The sequence below is a fragment of the Tupaia chinensis genome, unplaced genomic scaffold (assembly GCF_000334495.1).
Source record: "Tupaia chinensis unplaced genomic scaffold, TupChi_1.0 Scaffold000270_1, whole genome shotgun sequence".
Classification (NCBI taxonomy): Eukaryota; Metazoa; Chordata; class Mammalia; order Scandentia; family Tupaiidae; genus Tupaia; species Tupaia belangeri.
In genome coordinates this window covers 3,689,979-3,710,874 of record NW_006159750.1, presented here as the reverse complement: position 1 = coordinate 3,710,874, position 20,896 = coordinate 3,689,979, and the positions used below count along the sequence as shown (strand labels likewise).

At 38.5% G+C, this 20,896-nt stretch overlaps 1 protein-coding gene across 1 annotated transcript in view; it reads left to right on the top strand.

Moving 5' to 3' along the window:
• Window positions 1–20,896, top strand: part of VAV3 (vav guanine nucleotide exchange factor 3) — a gene marked incomplete at its 5' end in the record, with an annotated part of 378,218 nt that overhangs the window by 230,482 nt on the left and 126,840 nt on the right. The window contains 2 exons of the mRNA XM_027772272.1: window positions 11,744–11,845; window positions 12,142–12,242. Coding sequence (XP_027628073.1) covers window positions 11,744–11,845; window positions 12,142–12,242 — 203 coding nt within the window. The remainder of the gene's footprint in view (window positions 1–11,743; window positions 11,846–12,141; window positions 12,243–20,896) is intronic.

Genomic DNA, 20,896 nt, shown 5'->3' with positions numbered 1-20,896 from the left:
GGTTGGTGAGGATGCTAAAAATAAGATAAAAAATTATGTGCCCAAAGCCAGTTACCAAGTTTGTAACAAATATAGACCCAAATTACAGATAGCCTGGCTTTTTTTTTTATATCAGTTATAGATTTAGCTGGCTTTACATTTCATTCAATAATTTCTTTGTGATGACACTGAAGTGCAGTGATAAATGTATCTTTAAAATTACTCTAAAGCCAATGTTGAATGAAATAAAGAAGTCTAATATATAATAGATACGAAACTAGTATTTTTCACAGGCAAGCGTTATCTTATTTTTATTGATATTTTGAAAGTATTTATTCTTTTCTCTGGATAAAAGACTATACGTGATTTGGAATTTAAAGAATAAGACTGGTTGTGATTTATAAATCTGTTCTTTTTGTTCTCATTCGTTTTTGAATCCTTAGGAACAGGTGATAATGTCTTACTTGAACTTTTTTTGTTTTTTTTTTTCACTTGGTGTTTAAAGGACTGACTTTTCATTTTCTTGCCCTTTCAAGTAACCAGCAGCATAGTATGGTATGATGTTACAGTGTAAATCGTGCAAAAACAAGGCTTTTGGATAATTTACGGAAAGTTGGAATATATCTTTTGTACTTCTCAGTGATCTGTTTGGTGGATATAATTTCACAATTCAGGATATTTTGAAAATAAATATTTGGGTTTTAGTTTCGAAAATTTTGTGCTAAAGAAAATTGAAACACACATGCATGTGCGTGCATGCGCACACACATTACCCCCCCCCCCCCCCCATTAGTGAGACCCTTAAAGTGTTTTACAGGAAAACCTAAATATGAGGTGTGAAATGACCAGTGTTATTTTGAGATTTTGGCTAAGATATTACTTCATTTAAGAATGCCTTCTCAGACCTCACCCTCCTCTGTGGTGAGCACTAGGGAAAACTGCTGCTCCTCAGAGTGAGACTACATGGGAGGACCAGGTTCATTTCTGGTCCAATCTAAAGGCTAGGCATGGTGCTGTGTGCATGTTATCCTAGTGATGTGGACGCCTGAGCCATGAGGATTACAACATGGCAAACATTGTTTTGCTTTGTTTTGTTTTGAAAAGGAATATTTTCTCAGGACTAGTGATGTTAGAAAGGTCTGTGGTTTGATGAAAAACAACCTGTATAGACTATTCTGATGTCCTCGAATGGGGAGTTGGCAATGCTAAGGGTATAAGAGACACTTTACTGCTCTAATTAAAAAGTTGGATCCATGTTCATGCTGGTTCAGAGGTCTGCATGTTGGGGATGGTATGGGGAATGGTGCCTCTCACCATATGTGGTTCTCATAAATAAGATCAGTCTCTATTTCAAACAACTATAGGTCTTCTTTGAGCTCTAAGATATGCTTATTTATTTACTCTATCTTCAGTTCTGATGGAAAAATTATTTTTATACTAATGTTCTATTAAGACAATAATAGCCTTTTGGGACCAGCAGTTGGCATAATGGCTATGTCGCTGGACTTCCATGTAGTCGACCTTGGTTTGAGTCCTGGACCTGGTGGCTTAAACTCACGCCAGGTGTGTGTGCACACATGCCCAAGATCCCAAGAGGAGAATGGAGGAGAAGGGATTGAGGTGTGGCCATCCCCCCTGGGGGTGCTTTCTTGTTTCTTTATGTCTCTCTGTCTGTCTCTGTCTTTGAGGTGGTTCATGGACAAAAACCTCTAAAAAAAAAAAAAAAAAAAAGAAGAAAAAAAGAAAAGAATACCCCTTTATTTGTTTTAGAAATTCCTTCTAAATTATAAAGTCTACTGTCTGTAGAGCTGATATTTGAAGATACAGCACAAATGTTTATCTTATATATCTATAGTTTTTATATATTTCGAATAGTTAATTTTCTTGTTTTTAAAGTTTATTTCTTCCATGAGAGAAGGAGACAGAGCAAGAGATAGGGAGGGAGAAAAAAAGGATGGGATTTCGGAGGGAGAGACTCATTAGAGTCACCATACTGATCCTAACCCAAGGCTTTGCCAGCCAGGATCACAGGCATGCATGTACTCACCTGGCATGAACAGGGAGGCCTCAGGATATGAACCCAGGACCTTGCTATATGGCTTCGCCATTGCAGAGCATTGTATTACCATACGCGTGCCTGGTGTGTTTTTCAGGCCACCAGTTCCAGGACTCAAACCACACAGTTGGCCATGTGGGAACCAGCTGCCTTAACCATCATACTGCCAGCTGGCCTTATTTTCTTCCCTTATAGATTTTCAAGTGTATTGATAGATTTCAAAGACATTAATCTTTTAATATACATGTTACAGATATTTCCCTGCTTTGTCTTTTAATTTTTATTATTTTTAATTTAAGGGCTTTTAAAAAAATGAAAATAAATCTAGCCATTTTTATTTTCTATCTTTAAAGATTATAAAAGTAGTCATCAGTATTTTCTTCAGGCACTTATACTTGAAGAATATGGAATATAAGCCCATAATATAAGGTTAGCAGTTTTGCACATCTTATTCCTTTTTCCTTGCTGAATTCATGGCACATCACAGACATGTGATACATATTTATTAAATAGTATAAATCTATAACTGCCTACATTTTATATTGTTATAAAATATATGATAGTAATTTAGCTTCCTTAATCTTTTCAGAAAGCTGGAAACGTATTTTTTCAGTTATTATTTTCCCTCTCAGGAACATTCTTTCGATTCCGTTTCACCTGTTTAATACTTGCTTGTCTTCAGATCTCACCTCAAGCACTGTTTTTGTAGGAAAACCTCAAGTGATCATTCTCTGACAAGGTCACATTCCACATTTTTTAAGTGTTTTTAACATTCTTTTTGGAACAATTATAATAGCTGTAGTTCACAAGCATTTGCGGAATTATTTAAATGTTTCTTTTTACCACCACCACCATCACCACCAGTCAGGGATGTCACTTATTTCTTCTTATGACTGTATCTCACTGCTTGATACATATTAGTATTAGAACCATGTATGTATGTGTGTGTGTGTATGTATGTGTGTGTATATATATATATATATATATCATGAGAGGTTTTGCTATAAGGCCTGTGTGCTTGACAGAGAAACAGAGACAGACAGACAGAAAACAAGAAATCACCCCCTAAGGGGAATGACCACATTGCAATCCTTTCTCCTCCATTCTCCTCTTGGGATTTTGGGCAGCCATGCACACACATCTGGCAGCATGAATTTTAAGCTGCTGAGTCTGGGACTCAAACCACAATCCACTACATGGGAGTCCAGCAATGTAACCATTATGCCATCTGCTGTTCCCTGGCATTTAATATGTTTTCAAAATAAGTTTTTTATCAGGCCCACAGGTGGTGACATGGTTAAGGTGCTGGACTCTCACATGGCTGACCATGGTTCAAGTCCCTGATCTGGTGGCTTGAAACACATACCAGGTGCATGTATGTGTGTGCCCAAAATCCTGAGAGGAGAATGGAGGAGAAGGGGTTGTGGCATGACCAGCCCCCTGGGAGGTGGTTTTCCACTTTCTCTCTCTTTCTCTGGTGAACATTCATACCCTATAACAACAGAAAATCTCAAAAAAAAAAAAAAGAATTTTTTTTATTGTTTGAATGGACAGACGAATGAATGAACTGAACAAAAACCACATGCCAACTTTTTGAACACATTTGGTTTCCTTTGAGACTTTATATTCTTTTATCTTTCTGCCTGTTTTGTTGTCAGTTCTATACAAATTTAATAACTATACCTTGAAAAAATAATTTACTATCCCTTAGGTTATGATGGGCTCCCACATACTCCCTATGATAATTTATCATAGATAATTCATCATAGATTTGACAATTTCTCAACTATATACACACATTTATTTTCCCAGTTGAATTGTCAAGTTAAAAAAAAAAAGTAATTGTATAATTTTAATTATGTGTGCATGTGAGAGTTGGTCTAGGGAGAAGGAATTGTTTTAAATTTGGAGATTATGTATTTATGGTAAAATATTCTTTTTATTTAGGAGTCTGCCATGCAACTTTTATTTTTGTGAATTAAAAAAAAATTTTCCTCAGTTAATGTTTAAATCTTACACACATACAGAACCTAAATGTTTTGTGCCAGAATTTTTCTTAGACATTTTTGTGCAGAAAAGAGTTAATATAGTAGGTTTAAAATTGCTGTCTTTGAAGGATCTTGCAGGGTTGACTGGTCACTGGCCAGCACCTGGGAATGTGGCTTTTCAAATGTTTCCTATAAAGTAAATGATAAGGTTATTCAGTATTCCAGGAGTACTGAATTTCATTGTGCCAGACTGCCTAGACTTTAATTTTTTTTTTCATTCATGATTTATGACGATCTGTCACTTTCATCCTGGAATTTTGAATACTTATGGCTGATCATATAGGCAGAGTGTATCTGTATGACCCCTCCCCCAGATCCTCGAATTCTGAGTCTCAAGAGACTCATCATACATATTACTACGTTCACTGCTAGAGAATAGTAGAAGCCCATGTGGATTTACTGATTATGTCTTTTTCTCTTAATAGTTACATTGGTTTTCTGTTTCTTCCTTTGGCTTTTCCCAATAATATCAATAATGTAATCTACAAATGATAATTCTATGTAATTTTAAAAATAGTATTTATCACTCACATTTATTTTTCTTTTCATATTACATTGATGAGATCTTCCAGAACAATATCTAATAATATAGTCAGACACAGGAACTTTGATTTTAATTGTGATAGCGTTTTATATTAAGTATGTTTTCTATTGTCTTTTAGTTTTGTATTCTTTATCATTTTAAGAAACTATCTCTTAGGGCCAGCAGGTGGCGCGGTAGTTAAGGTGCTGGATTCCCACGTGGCTGGCTGTAGTTTCAGTTCCAAACCTGAAGGATTGAAAATAATGCCTGGTGTGTGTGTGTGTGTGTGTGTGTCCAAAATCCCAGCTGGGTAATGGAGGAGAAAAGACTGTAGTATGGCCAACCCCTCTGGGGGATGATTTCTCACATTCCCTCCCTCTCTCTGTATTTCTGTAGTGAGCACATGTGCCCTATGACAAAGACAAAAACAAAAACAAAAAAGAGGAGGAAAGTCTATCTTTCAACCCCTAGTTTATTTAGCATTTCACCTAGTTTATTTAGCATATGATACATTTTATAAGATGTTTCTCTCTTAGCATCTGTTGTGATGATCTAATTCCTTCCCCCCAATTATTTATTGTGATAAATTGTCATATATATTTTCAAAACCATACTTGAAAAGAGTCATGATATATCTATATATCCTACAGATATTAATGTTTTTTATATTTTAAAATGTTTGCTTTGGAAAGAAGTATTATATTACTTAAGTAATTTATTGACATTTAAGATAATAGCTGTTAATAGAAGGATGCAAAAGAGATGCACCCATCTTGATATACCATGGGGAGTAATTTAATAGAATAACAATACAAAAATTAAGATTCTTTCACTGTTTTCTTAAAGGATATTCACACTAAAGTAATCTATATTTGGTATTTGTTTGCCAAAATGTATATTTTCTAGATTTTAGTAAAACATACATATAGCCATATGTATTTGTACTTTTTAATTTATTTATCTATCTATTTTTGGTTAGGCAAAAAACCTGCTCCATTCAGACAGGATTTTTTTTATCCCTTAAGGTTTTTGCCATAGGGCACATAAGTTTGCTAAAGAGACCATGAGAGGGAAAGTGAGAAATCACCCTCCTGGGGGAATATCCACACCATAATCCCTTCTCCATTTTCCTCCTGGGCTTTTGAGCACACATATATGCACATACATCCAGAGTTGAATTTTAAGCCACCAGGTCTTGAACTTAAACTGTGGTGGGCCGTACCGGAGTCCAGTGCCTTAACCACTATGCCACCTGGTGGCTTCTGAGACCAGTATTTTTGGAGCACCAATATCTGGTTCTAGATCACCTTTACTTTCAATGTAATATGATGAAATAAGCTACTTTATGTATTTTACCTAATTCTCACAGTGTCGATAGTGGTGATACTTGAATATTAGTGACACTGACGGAATAAGATAGCATGATATCATAAATTTGTTCTCATCTCAATTCCTCTGTAATTGGACATGACCATTGTAAATAGTTTCATTTTGCTTATATTTGCCTTCTGTGTTTTAAAACTATATTGCTAATGTTATTATCAGGATTTAAATTTTATGATTAAGATAAAAGAAAATCTTAATTTTAAACATATATGCTTTAAATTAATGACTAGCTATATTACTAACTATGCTGTTGCACTGCTGAAATATATTTCTATCTGAGTAACCTTATAGTCTTTGGAAAAAGACTAAATAATATTTTCTCACAAAGAAGAGGGAAAGTAAAGAGAGAGACATAACAATTCATTGAAATTTGGTTTATCATGTTTTTCTAAACATTTTTTTATATGGGACATAGAACTTTTTTGGATTAGTATAAATGTTTTTCATCTGTTCTATACTTCCTCCATCTTTCCATTCGATAGCGTGGCAAAGGATAACCTTCGGAAAACAAGTGAAGAAAACACTACAGTAAAGGCATAAATTTATGTATTTTTTATTTCCATCAACCATCAATTCTAGCAGTTAATTTTCCTGGTAGAATGTTTCTTAATTCTAAAGAAGAGGGTAAAAAGGAGAAGAAATAGCTCCCATCCTCAAGCATCAATGTATGCTGATGAGGAGGTGGACATGCAAACACTCTTATAGCTATTTGGTGATTTCTTTTAGGACTGTACTGAGTTAGTGAAAACTCAGGAAGTTTATTTAACTGGACAGGTGTCAAGTAAAGTGTGGTAGAGACCAACATATTTGAATTTAAATATTGCTCCTATCCCCAACTCTGGTAACTGTTATTAGTATTCTCTAGAGAAATAGCATCAGAGTGTGTGTGTGTGTGTGTGTGTGTGTGTGTGTAACCAGAGTTTTTGAGTTGGTATTTTAGGGATTGTATTGTCAGAAATTGGTCATAGTTTCAGGAAAGGAGAAATCAAAACGTAAAGGAAGATGAATATGTAAAGGGAATGAGGCAGAGGGAAGAATTTACTGACTTAAGTTTCTAGGATGGAAGAAAGAGTGAATGAATCAGATACATATGGAAAGGCCTGGAGGTTAAGTTCTGTATGTGCTGCTTTTGAGATGCCTGAGGAGCAGTGAGGCTGCAGGTCTGGGTAATGGAGAAGAGGCCCAGTGTGGGGTCCTGGGCTGGGAGCCTGCTCTGGAACCAGGAAAGAAGAGACAAGCTGTGGAGAATGTGGGAAGTTATAAGGAGCCCTGAGTACCAACATTCTTGCTTTAATGAATTTTTGACTTCCTGATTAGTATAATTAATAATGGGCCTGGGACCAGCAGTTATGAGTACATGCACCCTATAACAAAAATGAGACAGAGTGACAGAAAGTGAGAAATCACCCCCCTCCCAGGGGGAATGGCCACATCACAATCCCTTCACTTCCAGTCTCCTCTCAGGGTTTTTGGCACACATGCAAATGTACCCAGTGTGAGTTTAAGCCACCGGGTCCAGGACTTGACCTGTTGCTGATGATGTGGGAATCCAGCGATGTAACCATTATGCCATCTCTTGTCCCAGGCATAGAGATTTTAAAAACTTATTATTATTATTATTATTGTGACTTGCCTGTGATAACAATCCTTGTATAAAGTCTCTTCTCTTTTTCCTCTTGGCTTGGCCCACACTGACCTCTTTTTTCCTCATCTCTTAATCGCTTCTTTACTCGCTGGGCTCCAGCTAAGGGATCCTTCTTTCTATTCCTGTTAGAACCTGTGTGTTTGGTAGGTAGTACATATTTATGAAATGAATGAATGATTCTGCCTTGTAGATGTTGAGTGAGAAGTGAATGTGAAAAATATATGAAGAGTCTAGCAATCTGGTGCACTAGAAGTATGCAATAAATGCTGTTTTGGACCACTTTGTGTCCTGTGTTTTTCACAATTTACAATCCCGATATTTCTTTGCCTTCATCTGCTCCAATCTACATCCCCAATCCTTCCCATCCAGCCCATTTACTGTGTTTGATTGCTGCGTCCCCATAGGCTAGAAGCCACGTTTTTTTTTTTTTTTTTGGTGAGGTTTTTGCTTTAGGGGACGTGTATGTGCACTTGCTAGAAAGACAGAGAGAGACAGAGAGACAGAAAGTGAGAAATTATCCCCCAGTGGGGATGTCCACACCATAATCCTTTCTCCCCCCATTCTCCTCTCAGGATCTTGGGTACGCATGCACACGCACCCAGTGTGAGTTTAAGGCAACTGGGTCCGGGACTTGAACGGTGGTTGACTACATGGGAGTCCGTCAACATAGTAGCCATTATGCCATCTGCTGGTCCCCAAGCCATGTGCTTTGATATCTCTCTTTTCAGTTGGCATTTGGTAGGATTTCACCTAATTCCTTGGGCTTTTTCATATATGTCCTCTCCTGAGTATCCGTATTTGTATTGCACTTAGAAGGTTATATTTGGGCATATATAGTTGCCTTTCTGAGGGAAATTTCTCAGGAAAACTGGAATACTCTGGGGGCTTTGTTTAGCACATTTATAAAGCACTATCCTGATCTGACCATTATTATGTGGATTTGAAATCATCTCTTCATAACTCATAGCTAACACTGCTTGAATATCAGCTCTGGATCAGGCACTGTTCTAAGCGCTTTACGGGCATTACTTCACTTTATGAGTTTGGTTTTATTAGCATTTCTGATTTGTGCGTTACCAACTCCCTAAAGTCTCACTGCTACTGACTTGCAAGTTAGGATTTAAGTCTAGGTAGTCTAATTTCAGATTCTGTCCTTAACATTGCTTTCATATTCAGTAGTGCCACAGTAGCAGTTTCAGGGTCATAGAGTTAACTTTTATTCTTTGGTGTTTGATTCTAGATTTTTAAAATAATATGCGGTTAGAGTTCAAAAAAAGTTCTCAGTTCCACCTTATCATTCAACCCACTTCAGGTCTCATTCCTTTTCCTTAAGGCACTGTTAATATTTTCAGAACTGTTTGTCATAAGATTTTTTAAAGTCCTCTTTGTGTACTTGTGATGCTGTTTTCAGCTTTGTGTCTTCTGAAAATTTGTTCTATTACTGGTTAGTTGGTGAAGGTTTTGAATGCTAGTCGTCCAAACACAACTCGGGGATAAAGAGGTAGCTATTTATGTACAGTTTGGCTTGACCTCAGACAAAGGCTTCCCACCTTTGTATAAGGCCGACTTCTGAGATTCATTACATTCTTACCTGTTTGGGACCTATTTACATGAGTTGCTGCCTGAAAGAGACCTCTTTTTATTTAAAAACTTTAGGCTGATGAATTCTTCAGGTTCCCAAGACCAAAATTGTTATTTTACAATTCATCTATGACTGCTTCACCTTAGTATTCAGGTAAAAATAAACAACAGCCTTTCCTGGCGAAGGAAATGGATTTTGATGTTTTTTTTTTTCAGCGCATGGCTTTATGCACCTGAGAATCAAATGTTTTCTGACCAATGTGAAGAGAGTTTTGTTTTTAGATCCTTATATTTTTTTCTACTCTTCTTTTCTTGAAGAAGATCTCTGTAATTTTTAATCAGCGACACAGTAATGCCTCTATGGAAATGACCATACTTTTAAGCATGCAGTAGAACATTTTCCTAAAAAGTGAGGTCACCAGAAGCACAGAGCAGAGAAATCCCAGATGGCACTAATATTTGATTTCATTTTTAGCACGCTCATATTCAGCAGATGGATTGGAAGGCTGACCTCTCTGACACTTCTGCATCACTGCCTGCTACTCCAATTGCTTTTGTGAATGTTTTTTCATAAGGCTTCTACTGGTACTTCAGAGATTGATGCCTGGCCGCCCGCCTGTGTAATGCTTCATTACACTGAGGCTCTGTGTGGTGGAGAGTCGCTGTGTTCTATAGAAGGGAAATCCTAGCTCATCAGGATCTCAAACTTTGCCTACAGTCTCTCAAATCGCGCGTAATATCTTGGAGTGCAGCCTCTCAGCTTTCTGATGTACCTCTGATTTGTGTCTGTTCTAAACTTACCCTATTCTAATTTTCTTGCTTTCTTCAGAGACATGGCTAAAACAGGAATAACATCAAAAAATCCAGAGATGGCTAATTTAGCTTTCTTTCTTTTCTTTGTTTTACATACCTACCGAACAGAAACATCTAATTATTTAATGAGTATTTTTATTATTATTATTATGTTTTGGAGAGGTCTTTGCTATGGGGCACATGCACTTGCCAGAAAGACAGAGAGAGATAGAGAGACAGAAAGTGAGAAATCACGCCCCCCCCCCCCCAGGGTAGATGGCCATGCCACAATTCCTTCTCCTCCATTCTCCTCTCTGCATCTGGGCATGCATGCACACGCGCCTGGTGTGAGTTTAAGCCACCAGAACTCAAATCACAGTCGGACTACATGGGAGTCCAGCGATACAGCCATTACGCCAACTGCTGGTCCCTTAATGAGTATTGTTAATTTCCTTTTCACACTATAGCTATCGATGGCTAAGAGCATAGACCTGGGTTAGAGATCCTGATTCTGCTTTAAAGTTAAGTTTACTTTACAGGAAACCTCAGTTTCTTGTCTGTAAACTAGTGATATTATTACTGCTAGGCAGGTAAGATTTGTATAAAGGTCAGATAAGGTAATGAATCACCCCTGGTTGCCACCATATGTGGCAGCAAGCAAACACACAATGAAATTACTTTGTTCATGCTATATATATTAATTTCTTGTTGTACATGTGTATAATATAGATACAAAATGTAAATGATCAAACTCTGTTAACTTTTTATTTGGACTTCAAGAAAAGTGAATTGTTTAAGGAAGACATTTCTAATGATCCTACTGATGCTTTATTTCAAACCTTTCTTTTAAATTACTAATTTTAAAGATTCATTTATTTTATTTGTTATTATTATTTTTTAATTTGACCAGAAAGAGAGAGAGAGAAAGGGAAAGTGAAAAAGCAAGCTACCAGGTTCAGGACTTGAACCACAGTCAGCCATGTGGGAGTCTAGCACCTCAACCACCACGCTACCTGCCAGGCCCACATTACTCATTTTAACAGACCATTACAAAATCCACACACCAATTTAGTTATGAACTCTGGAAATGTAGCAGTTCTTTCCCTTCTCTCCCACCCTCTCAGCTAGTTCATTTCAGTGACATGGCCAGAAGGAAAAAACAAAAAAACAATCATATCACTTCAGCGACATGGCTAGAGAAAGAAACTGTCACACAGCATGCATACCCAGCAGGGTTTGTTTTGTCTCATGCAGGTTGACCTATGTGGCCATTGTGTAATGTTCCCTGGGAGCACACAATTCTGAGAAGGGTTAGCCTGCTTATATTCTTTCTTGTTGCTGACTCCCATGCAGCCAGATTGGGTACATATTTTAATGCATAGCACACTTTTGGCTTAGAAGGCATTTCGAATAAGAGGAAGCGAATCAAGGGGGAAAAGAAAGAAGCAAAAATTTTTAAGGGATACAAATGGAAAATTATCTGTTGATGATAATGTGTAATGTAATATCTTTAACTGGATGAATATACAGTGTATTCTTGCTGAGAAAATTCATTTTACAAGCTGTAATGATACACAGTGTAACATTAAATAAACTATGAAAGCAAACAAGAGTTTATTTCCCTGAATCAGATCCCTACTCAATGTAATTTTGATAAATTTAAGCTTTAGATGACTAGGCTGCAGCTTTGTTGGGAAACTTTCTATAGGAAGTTACTTTTCCTCTTTTAATAGATCAAACATAAGGCCAGACTACGCAGACTCCAATTTCCATGACTTCAAGATGCACACCTTCACTCGGGTTACATCCTGCAAAGTCTGCCAGATGCTCCTGAGGTAAGCTTGCTTGGGCCTGTTTTCCAGTTGAAAGACACCAGCATAATTGCTAAGTGTTTCAGACTTCTTAATGTTCTAGAGTAGGGATATGCCCTCCACAGTTTGGGCCCAACAGATCTTCGCCAGGGGTTGTACCTGGACATTCCCCTTTAGAACCTCCAGGAAGGTCCTCTCCCCCTGTGCTGAGAAGGGCCTTGTGTAGTGCTGGGATGCCTTTTTTCCCTCTTGTACTGATGATTTCACATAGGCAGAATTTAGCACCTTGTAATATATCACCCTCTAATTTTACCTTTCAGAGGAACATTTTATCAAGGCTATTTATGTTTTAAGTGTGGAGCAAGAGCACACAAGGAATGTTTGGGAAGAGTAGACAATTGTGGCAGAGTTAATTCTGGTGGTAAGTCATGTTTATTGTTGTGGTTCTGTTTTTAATGAGGACATAGCACTTGCTAAACATAATTAAGGCCTAATTTACTCTTAATATGTTTTTATTATAACATATCTGCTTTGGAACTATCCTTCATAAGCACAATTAGAAAACTGTTTAAAATTCATGTCATTTTTCTGTATGACTTTGTTTCAAATTGCTTAAAACTCACATGACTTTTATATACACCATGGAGGCAGAAGTCATCAAGGACTTGGTCAGTCACCCATTTCATTAATTCCAGACCCTAAATGTTTCATGAAAACTGCACGAATACAGCCCAAACAAGTAAACAGAGTAACAAAACACAGAGAAAATATTCATTTCTTTCTTTAGTTCTTAACTTTCTTATTCTCTTACATATTTACTTGAGAAATGCTAACGGCATCAAAAGTAAACATCACACAGACTAATCCATGAGTTAATGAATTGAATACATTGTCATTTTCCAGTATTTAACTAAGAGCTGCATCCTTTGGATTTGATGTAAATATTTTCCCTTTGGCTTTTAAAAATAATGCCCCATGATTGTTACATGAGTCAGTTTCTAAGGCCGTTGGCAGTTTTGCATTCCATCGCCTTTTGCCTCTATCTGATCCTCTTGGGCTCTCTTCCTTCTCTTTCTTTTCTGCCCTCTTTATTCTTTCTCTTTCTTCTACTTTCTCTTTGTCCTTTTCCCCTGAGTTTCTCTGTGTTTTATCAATAAGACCTTTCAAAAATCAGTAAAACTTTTTGAACACAAAAAAGGATCTTTAACAGCTTGAGTTCAAAAGGTAGCCATGTTAACCTTTGATTTTCCCAAAGGAAAAGGTGGACATTGAATTATTTTGGATAATATGAAGAAGAGTGAAACAGAGAATAGCTCATTTCAGAGCTGAGTTCAGAAAATGAACAATTGTACAAAAGGTGAATCCTTTTGGAAGACTGAGATGATGGTTTATTCCTCACTTTGCTTTTCCAGTTGACATTTTTAAAGGGTCTCATGTGCCATTCTCTGTGCTAGAAACAGGCAGCTGCTAGGAGATAGATCCTTGCAATGGCTGAACACTTGTACTGTGCCTCCCGGCCTGGGTGCTGTCCTGGACATCTTCCTGCATGAGTTTGTTGTTTCTTTAGAACAGCATCTCATCTTCTGATGGGGTCAGCGAGCTCACGCAGCTTGCTCAAGATTAAGTAGGCAAGACAAAGTTATCACTCACATCTGTCTGAATGTCAGGAACAGGCTATGAAGTTGTAAATGACTGTAGAAATATTATCAGTTATTGGTAGTCTTTAATTGTCTACATCATACAGCTTATTACTTAAATTTTTGTTCTTTCATCTTTATATATCCTATCTTTTTAAACTCTTTGAGGATAATTAACATGTTATTTGTGGTTGGTCGCCTAATGTATTTTTATAAATCCGTGGTCCTCTTTTCCTCTTTCTTTCTTTTTCTTTTCTTTTTTTTTTTGAGAAGTTTTTGCTATAGGGTGCGTTCACTCGCCAGAAAGACAAAGAGAGACAGAGAGACAGAAAGCGAGAAATCACCCCCCGGGGGGATGGCCACACCGCAATCCCTTCTCCTCCATTCTCCTCTCGGGATCTTGGGCATACACACATGAGTGTATGTGTGTATGAGTTTTCGGCATGAGTTTAAGCCACTGGGTCTGGGACTCAAGCAGTGGTTGACTACATGGGAGTCCATCAACATATCCGTTACACCAACCGCTGGTCCCCGTGGTCCTGTTTTGATGAGTTGCGGTCCATACGTACAAAGTGACATGGCTGTTGTGTTCTAAATGGAAGATGGGCCAAATCCTAGCTCTGCTTTTTGCTAGGTTCCTGAGCTGGAGGAATCTACTTAAACAGTCTGAGCTTTGGTCTGTTCATCTTTAAAATGTAAATTAGAGGGTTGTTGTAAAGATTCAGTGAGGTAATATTGATGATTACTATAGTGCCTGGACACAATAAACACTCACTGTTTTAATCTGAGGTGTTTAGTGAGAAGTCACTTTTTTTGAAAGACATGGGTTCATTCTATATCTTTATTGTTTTTATGGTCTGGAGTAAATCTGTCTATAAAAATGAATGAGAACCAAACTTTAAAGTGATACACAAGTAGGACATAATTTAAGGAGCCAGCAGGTGGTATGGTGGTTAAGGTTCTGGACATGCCCACATGGCTCACCATGGTTCGAGTCCTGGACCTGATGGCTTGCTTTCTCAATTTCTTTCTTTCTCTCTGTGTCTCTCTCTGGTCAAATTAAAATAAATGAGCGAATAAATGAAATTAAATAAATAATTCTTTTTAAAAAAGGATTTTAAAACTTTAACTTTGATGTTAAAAAAGTAACAGGAACAGTTGGGAATCCTGGTCTAGCCAGATTGAAGAGTAGTGTATTTCTATGTGTCTGTTACTTGGTCATTATTTCAATCAATGTATCTGTCTTTTGGTGTTGGGAGTTAGCCTGCAATGCCAGTAAAACTAAGTTCTAGAGTCTTGGTCTGGTTTGATCCTGGCTCCATAATTTATTCCCTCTGTGACTTTCCCACAAAGTCTAAGCACCTGGAGCCAGCACCTGACTGGCCTCTAGACCTGTGTTGCAAACACCTGATAGTAGCAGGAAGGAACAAGTGTGTGTGCTGAGAGAGTGGGGTTGAGTAACCCATGGGCAGCCATCTCTTACAACGGCCCAGTTTCACAGGACCTACTCCTTTTCACAAGAATGAGAACTTATTCTCTCTTAAGAGAGAATAAGCTAACAGTATTAATCCATTATGAGGGCAGTGCCCCTCAGAGCCAAACACTGCTTCTAGGCCTCACTTCTTAAATGTCTAACTAGTCTAACTACCCTGCCAAGACTATCACATTGAGGACCAAATTCTAAAAGGTGAACCATTGGGACCACACTATTATTCAAACCATAGCATTACACACATGTACTTGATGTGTTTTTTAAGCTGCAGGACTTGGGATTTAAACTGTGGGTCGACCATGTGGGAGTCCAGTGATGTAACCATCGTGCCACCTGCTCTGGGCTTCTTAATTTTAATATGAGAGTAGGACCAGTAGATGGTGTATTGGTAATGCCACTGAACTCCCACATGGGCAACTGTGGTTTGAATCCCACACCCAGAGACTTACAACTCATGTCGGGCACATGTGAATGTGTGCCCAAGATCCCAGCAGGAGAATGGGGACAGGATTGCAGCATGGCCTGGAGGGCCAGGGGGTGACTTCTCACTTTCTGTCTTTCTCTTTCTGTCTCCCTGGTGAGCTCACATACCCTATAGGAAAAAAATCTCTTAAAAAAATTGTAAGGTGAGAAAATTGGGTCATAAAAATATGAACATACAAAACTTAGAATAAGATTGTTAGTGCCTTGCAGATTATAGATAATGCTTACGTAGACAGATACCATCCATTAAAAGGTAGCACCATCCTCTAACTTTTTATATAATCCATTATAAAGCAGGAAAAGGTTTTTTAAAATCTCTGGTTAAATTTGCTTTATGGAGTTTTGAACATTTTTCCTTGTCCTCTTGATTCTCGGCTTTGCATCCTTCTGTTGGCCTCTGTTCTCCTGTTCTGCATTCGTGTGCCCTTTCTCTCTCTCTCCTTTCTCTCTCTCTCCTCTGTCTCTCCTCTCTTTATGTCCTTTCTTTCTCTTGATTTTGAAGAAACCAATGATATCAAATGCTCATAGTCAGTGAATTACTGGTACGGAATATAGGAAGCTGCCTAGATTTCTCTATCTACTTTTAGATTAGGATTTGCTAGGTAACTCTATAAATAAAGATGTCCTCAGGGGAAAGAGAAATCTCTTCCACTATTACCCATCTCTCCCCCATTCTCAAACAGGTGCCTCTGAAAGTTAGAAATTGAGACATCCTCTCCTCAAGCTCACCTCTCTGTGTGCTGGTATATAGGTACACATCATGTGTAGAGTGAGTGAGTGAGCTTGGTGGCTCTGATGTGAATGCAGCGAAATAAGTACCCTTTTGACATCATGGACAAACTGGATTTTCTATGCTGTTTTCCTGCCTGCTGAGGGTCCCAGCATTGGCTTAAGTCTTGCCTAGTCCTTTATTTGGTGTCCAAGAGTAATGGCTTGCATCAGTTCAGCAATATGGCATTCCATGCCTGACATAGTGTTTGAGGGAAATGTGGCTGTGGGTAAGGGAGGATGAAAGAAAAGGTGCATCAGGACCTGGAGACATAGTTTGCTGGAATGAAGCTATTGTATGGAGGAGAATGTGATACAATTTCAGAACCTGACTTTAAGGGAAAGCACTCCAAAGCCATATTTTACACCATTAACTAGTACTGATTTAAGACAAACTCAAATGTTTATGTAACCCAGATGCCCCCATAATATTAAATCATAGGTGGTTTAAGATTCACTCTAACTTTACAGGGCTTTCTAGCTCCAATGCTCAACATAGTCCAGCTATATTTTCAAGAGACAAGAAGAGATTCTGATGTGTCAGTCAGGAGTCCACTCGTACAGAAAGCTGTAACTGATAGGATCAGTTACAACATCATAAACGTTGGATAGTTGATGTGAAGATCAAGTCCAGAGAGAGGAGTAGGCTGTCTTAATCAACATCAGACATATTTGTAGAAGGGTGTGATCAACCAGAGGAGAGGTACTAGTTGTACAAAATAACAGCTTAACCCAGGGGCTAAACGAAAGCTAGAGAATCTCCCACTCTACCTTTTCATTTTAAGATCCACTGATCTTCACATTTCAGGCTTTATCCGACTTGACATTTATCATTTGATACTGTTAACCATCTCCTTGTCACTCCTTAACAGTAAGTCGTATTACCCATACCATTCTTTGGTAACATAATGCATTGCCTGGTTGTTAGCTACAAGCTACGCCAAGGTAGACAAGGTCTGTTTCTGTATAAGCCTTCTCTCCTGGAACTCTGGGTTCAAAAATGTCTTCTTCTTACCTATCTTCTTCTTACCTACCCAGCTTTCTTGGCATGACCTCAAATTTTTCATAAATAAAACCAACCTTATTAGTCACTGCTGCACACTTCTTTCTTTTATTCCCTGTCTTGAAGTCCCTTATCCATATACTCTCACAAACCTGGGTGTCAGCTTTGATTACTCCCTGTCTGTCATCTTTATGCACTTACCTTTCTTCATTCTCTGCAGTCTCTTTAGAATCCACTGATACATTATTGCTATAGATTTAAACATCTCATTGTCTCTTGTTTACTCCTTCTAAAATGATTTTTATTAACATCAAGTCTGATGTGTCACTTTTTTTGCTTACTATACTTTCTATTCCTTATAATGTTTTGCTTTCCCAAAGTGGCATAGTCCTATTTTTACCTTTCCACTCCTCTGTTATGGTTTGTATAATGGTTATGTAATGGTGTGTCCTCCAAAGGTTAATGTGTTAGAATTTGGTCCCCAGTGTCATTACTATGGTGAGACCTTTAGTGAGAGGTATTTGCATCATGTAGGCATTGCCCTCATGAACAGATTAATGTTGTCTCATGAGACAGACTGAGTTCTCATTTTCACAAGAAGGGATACCTTTTTTGTGAGAGTGGGTTGCTATAAAGGAAGATGGCTGCTCACAGGTGTCTCTGTAGCTGCATATACCTGCTTCTGTTGGCCAGGTTGTGCTACAGCATCAGATGCTGGCCCCACACCTTTGGACTTTTCAGCCACCAGAATCTTTAGCCAAATAATCATCTATTCTTGATAAATAAGCAAGTGTCAGATATTTCTGTTAGCAATCAATAGTAAATGAAGATACTCCTCAATGCATGGCACAAATGTTTAACTATTCAAAGTTCCCCACCCTCCTTTTTTATATCTATGTGCCAAGTGTATTTTGTTCCTCTATTTTAATGTCTTTTCATAACTTATCTGCTTGGTGAACTTATATTCATTTTTAAAAAAACTCAGTGCAACTGTTGCTCCACTTTGCAAACGCTTTTTTAGCCTCTCAGTGCCTGGGTTTTCTTAGTCTTTCAGTCCTCTGTGATCCCCTGGTATCTAATAGATACTTTAAAAAAAAAAAAAAAGATAGATAGCCCATGTGCATATGCAGACGTGTGTGCATGTAAGTGCAGGAGACGTACCCTCCACTATGCCTTGTCATGCTGATATTCTTTTCTCCAGCCCTCCAGCTCCTCAGGATTCTGGGTGCCTACATACATGGGCCCAGTGTGTCCTCAGCAGTGCAGGGATTTGAACCTGCCATGAGCCATGTGACTGCCAGCTCTGCAGGGCACTTGCACTACTTCCCGCTGCAGCAGAGTGCCCGCGTCCTTATGTTTACCTTTATCACAGAATTTACCGCATTCGTTATAAGTGACTTCATGTCCATCTCTTCAGTTAGATATAGGCCTCCCAATGATAAGAACCATACCTAATTGGCGTTTTACCTCAGGGAAGACTTAGTGGACAGATGAGTGAGTGAAGACCGAGAGAGAGAGAGAGAGAGAGAGAGAGAGAGAGATGACTAGATGCTGGAAAAGTTGGGGGGGAAACCCTCTCTAAACCTCTCACTGGTAGAGAGAGAGAGAGAGAGAGAGAGAGAAATGACTAGATGCTGGAAAAGCTGGGGGGGAAACCTTCTCTAAACCTCTGACTGGTACTTTAAGAGTTAAAGATTAATGAACTAGGTAGACCTTTTATATTCTAGTAGTATTTATGCAAGGAAAGGTTCATGCCCTAAGCAGTGATCATCCAGGCCATTGGCAGGGGATTCTTGTGTTAAGTTAATAAGTAGCAAGAATGTGCACCAGTTCACAGAACACCTGATGACAAAAATGTCTCTTTTTCTGGGGAAATCTGCTCTGTGATCCAGTTGGTCTCATTTTCAGAACTGTTGTGTTTGGCTTTCATTGTTTCCTTCTCCTGCACCATATTCCCTTTTCTCCTTACAGTCCCAAGCTCTATCCTTCCTTTATTTTATGTCCTGGCTTTGCCAGTCATTAATGCACCTTGACCACCCAATTGTAGTCTGAATTAAATTGTTCTCTAATTGATTTACATGAAGGTTTTATTTATTTGCCAAGGTGAGACTGTGTGGTGATAACTGTTAATAACAAATCCCAGTGGCTTTAACACATAAGAGATTGTTTTTCACACATATACTGTTTACTGTGGGATTAGTGGCTCTCCACAGGAGATCCCTTCTAAGCAATGGCTTGAGGAGCTAGGTCAATTCTATCTTGCAACCACCAACCTGACATGTGACTTTCAAGATTACTGCTTCTTAGTTCCATGGCTTGGGAGTAAGTGGTGCCATTTTGTAGTCATAGTCTATTGGCCGAAACTGGTCAGTGAATTACAAGGGAAGCTGGCCAGTGTGGTGAAACACTGGCCTTTTTGGTGAGCACTGCTATCTCTGCCATTTTCCTTTCCCTTAGCAGAGGGTATGCTCCTTCACTGTGGGGGTGTGTTTCTCATCTTTGTCTCTACCCCTTCATGAGAAGTACAAAGTAGGGGCACTTATATCAAGTCGTTTTTTTTTTTTTTTAAGGTTTTTGCCATAGGGCATGTGGTTCATCAGAGAAAGAGGGAGAGAGGAGAAAAGAGACAGACAAAGGGAAAGTGAGAAATCACACCCTGGGAGGATGGCCACACCTTCTCCTCTGTTCTCTTCTTGGGATTTTGGGCACAGAAGAATATGTGCCTGGTGTGATTTTCAGGCCACTGGGTTCAGGGCTCGAACCATGGTTGGCCATGTGGGAGACCAGCATCTTAACCACCATGCCATCTACTGGCCCCAGTTGTTATCGCTTTTTTCCAAAAATAAGACTATTTCAACCCAAATGCAATCATTACTAGCATCAGAAAATATAATTAAATATTAATCATTAAGCATTTGAAATATATCCTAGATACTACTATTCGGAAAAGTTGTCCTTCTTTGGATGTTGTCTTCCCAGGGGCCAGAAACCATTACATTTCATGCTTTATATCCCTTACATTTATCTAGTCTTCATTCATCCTAGAAATAATAATTACTTCACAAAATGCAGTGCATTCTGGATGAATTCATTCATATTAACATAGGACTATGACAGATTATCAAGAACATTTGAAGTATAAAAAAGGTGTGTCAAGTTTACTTTTTTTTTTTTTTTTTTTGGAGAGGTTTTTGCTATAGGGCGTGTGCACTCACCAAACAGACAGAGACAGAGAGACAGAAAGCAGGAAATCACCCCCCCAGATGGGATGGCCACACTGCAATCCCTTCTCCTCCATTCTCCTCTCGGGACCTTGGGCATGCACGCACACGCACCTAGTGTGAGTTTAAGCCACGGGTCTGGGACTCGAACCACAGTGGACTACGCGGGAGTCCAGCGACATAGCCATTACACTAACTGCTGGTCCCATCAAGTTTACTTTTTTATGAGCGAAACTATGCAACTTGGAAACAAATTTGAAGGTTGGGTGATTAGTTTACGTCTTAACATTTGTGGATTTGCATGGATATAAAGGGCTGGTAGTTCCACTATTTTTCTCACTGAACTTGAGTTGACTCCTTCACATTCACCATGGCAACCTCAATACTCAACACATACACAGGCTCTGAAGTGTGTGCCAAACCTTTTCAACGTTAATAATGAATAGGAATGAACTCCATTAGATGAGATTC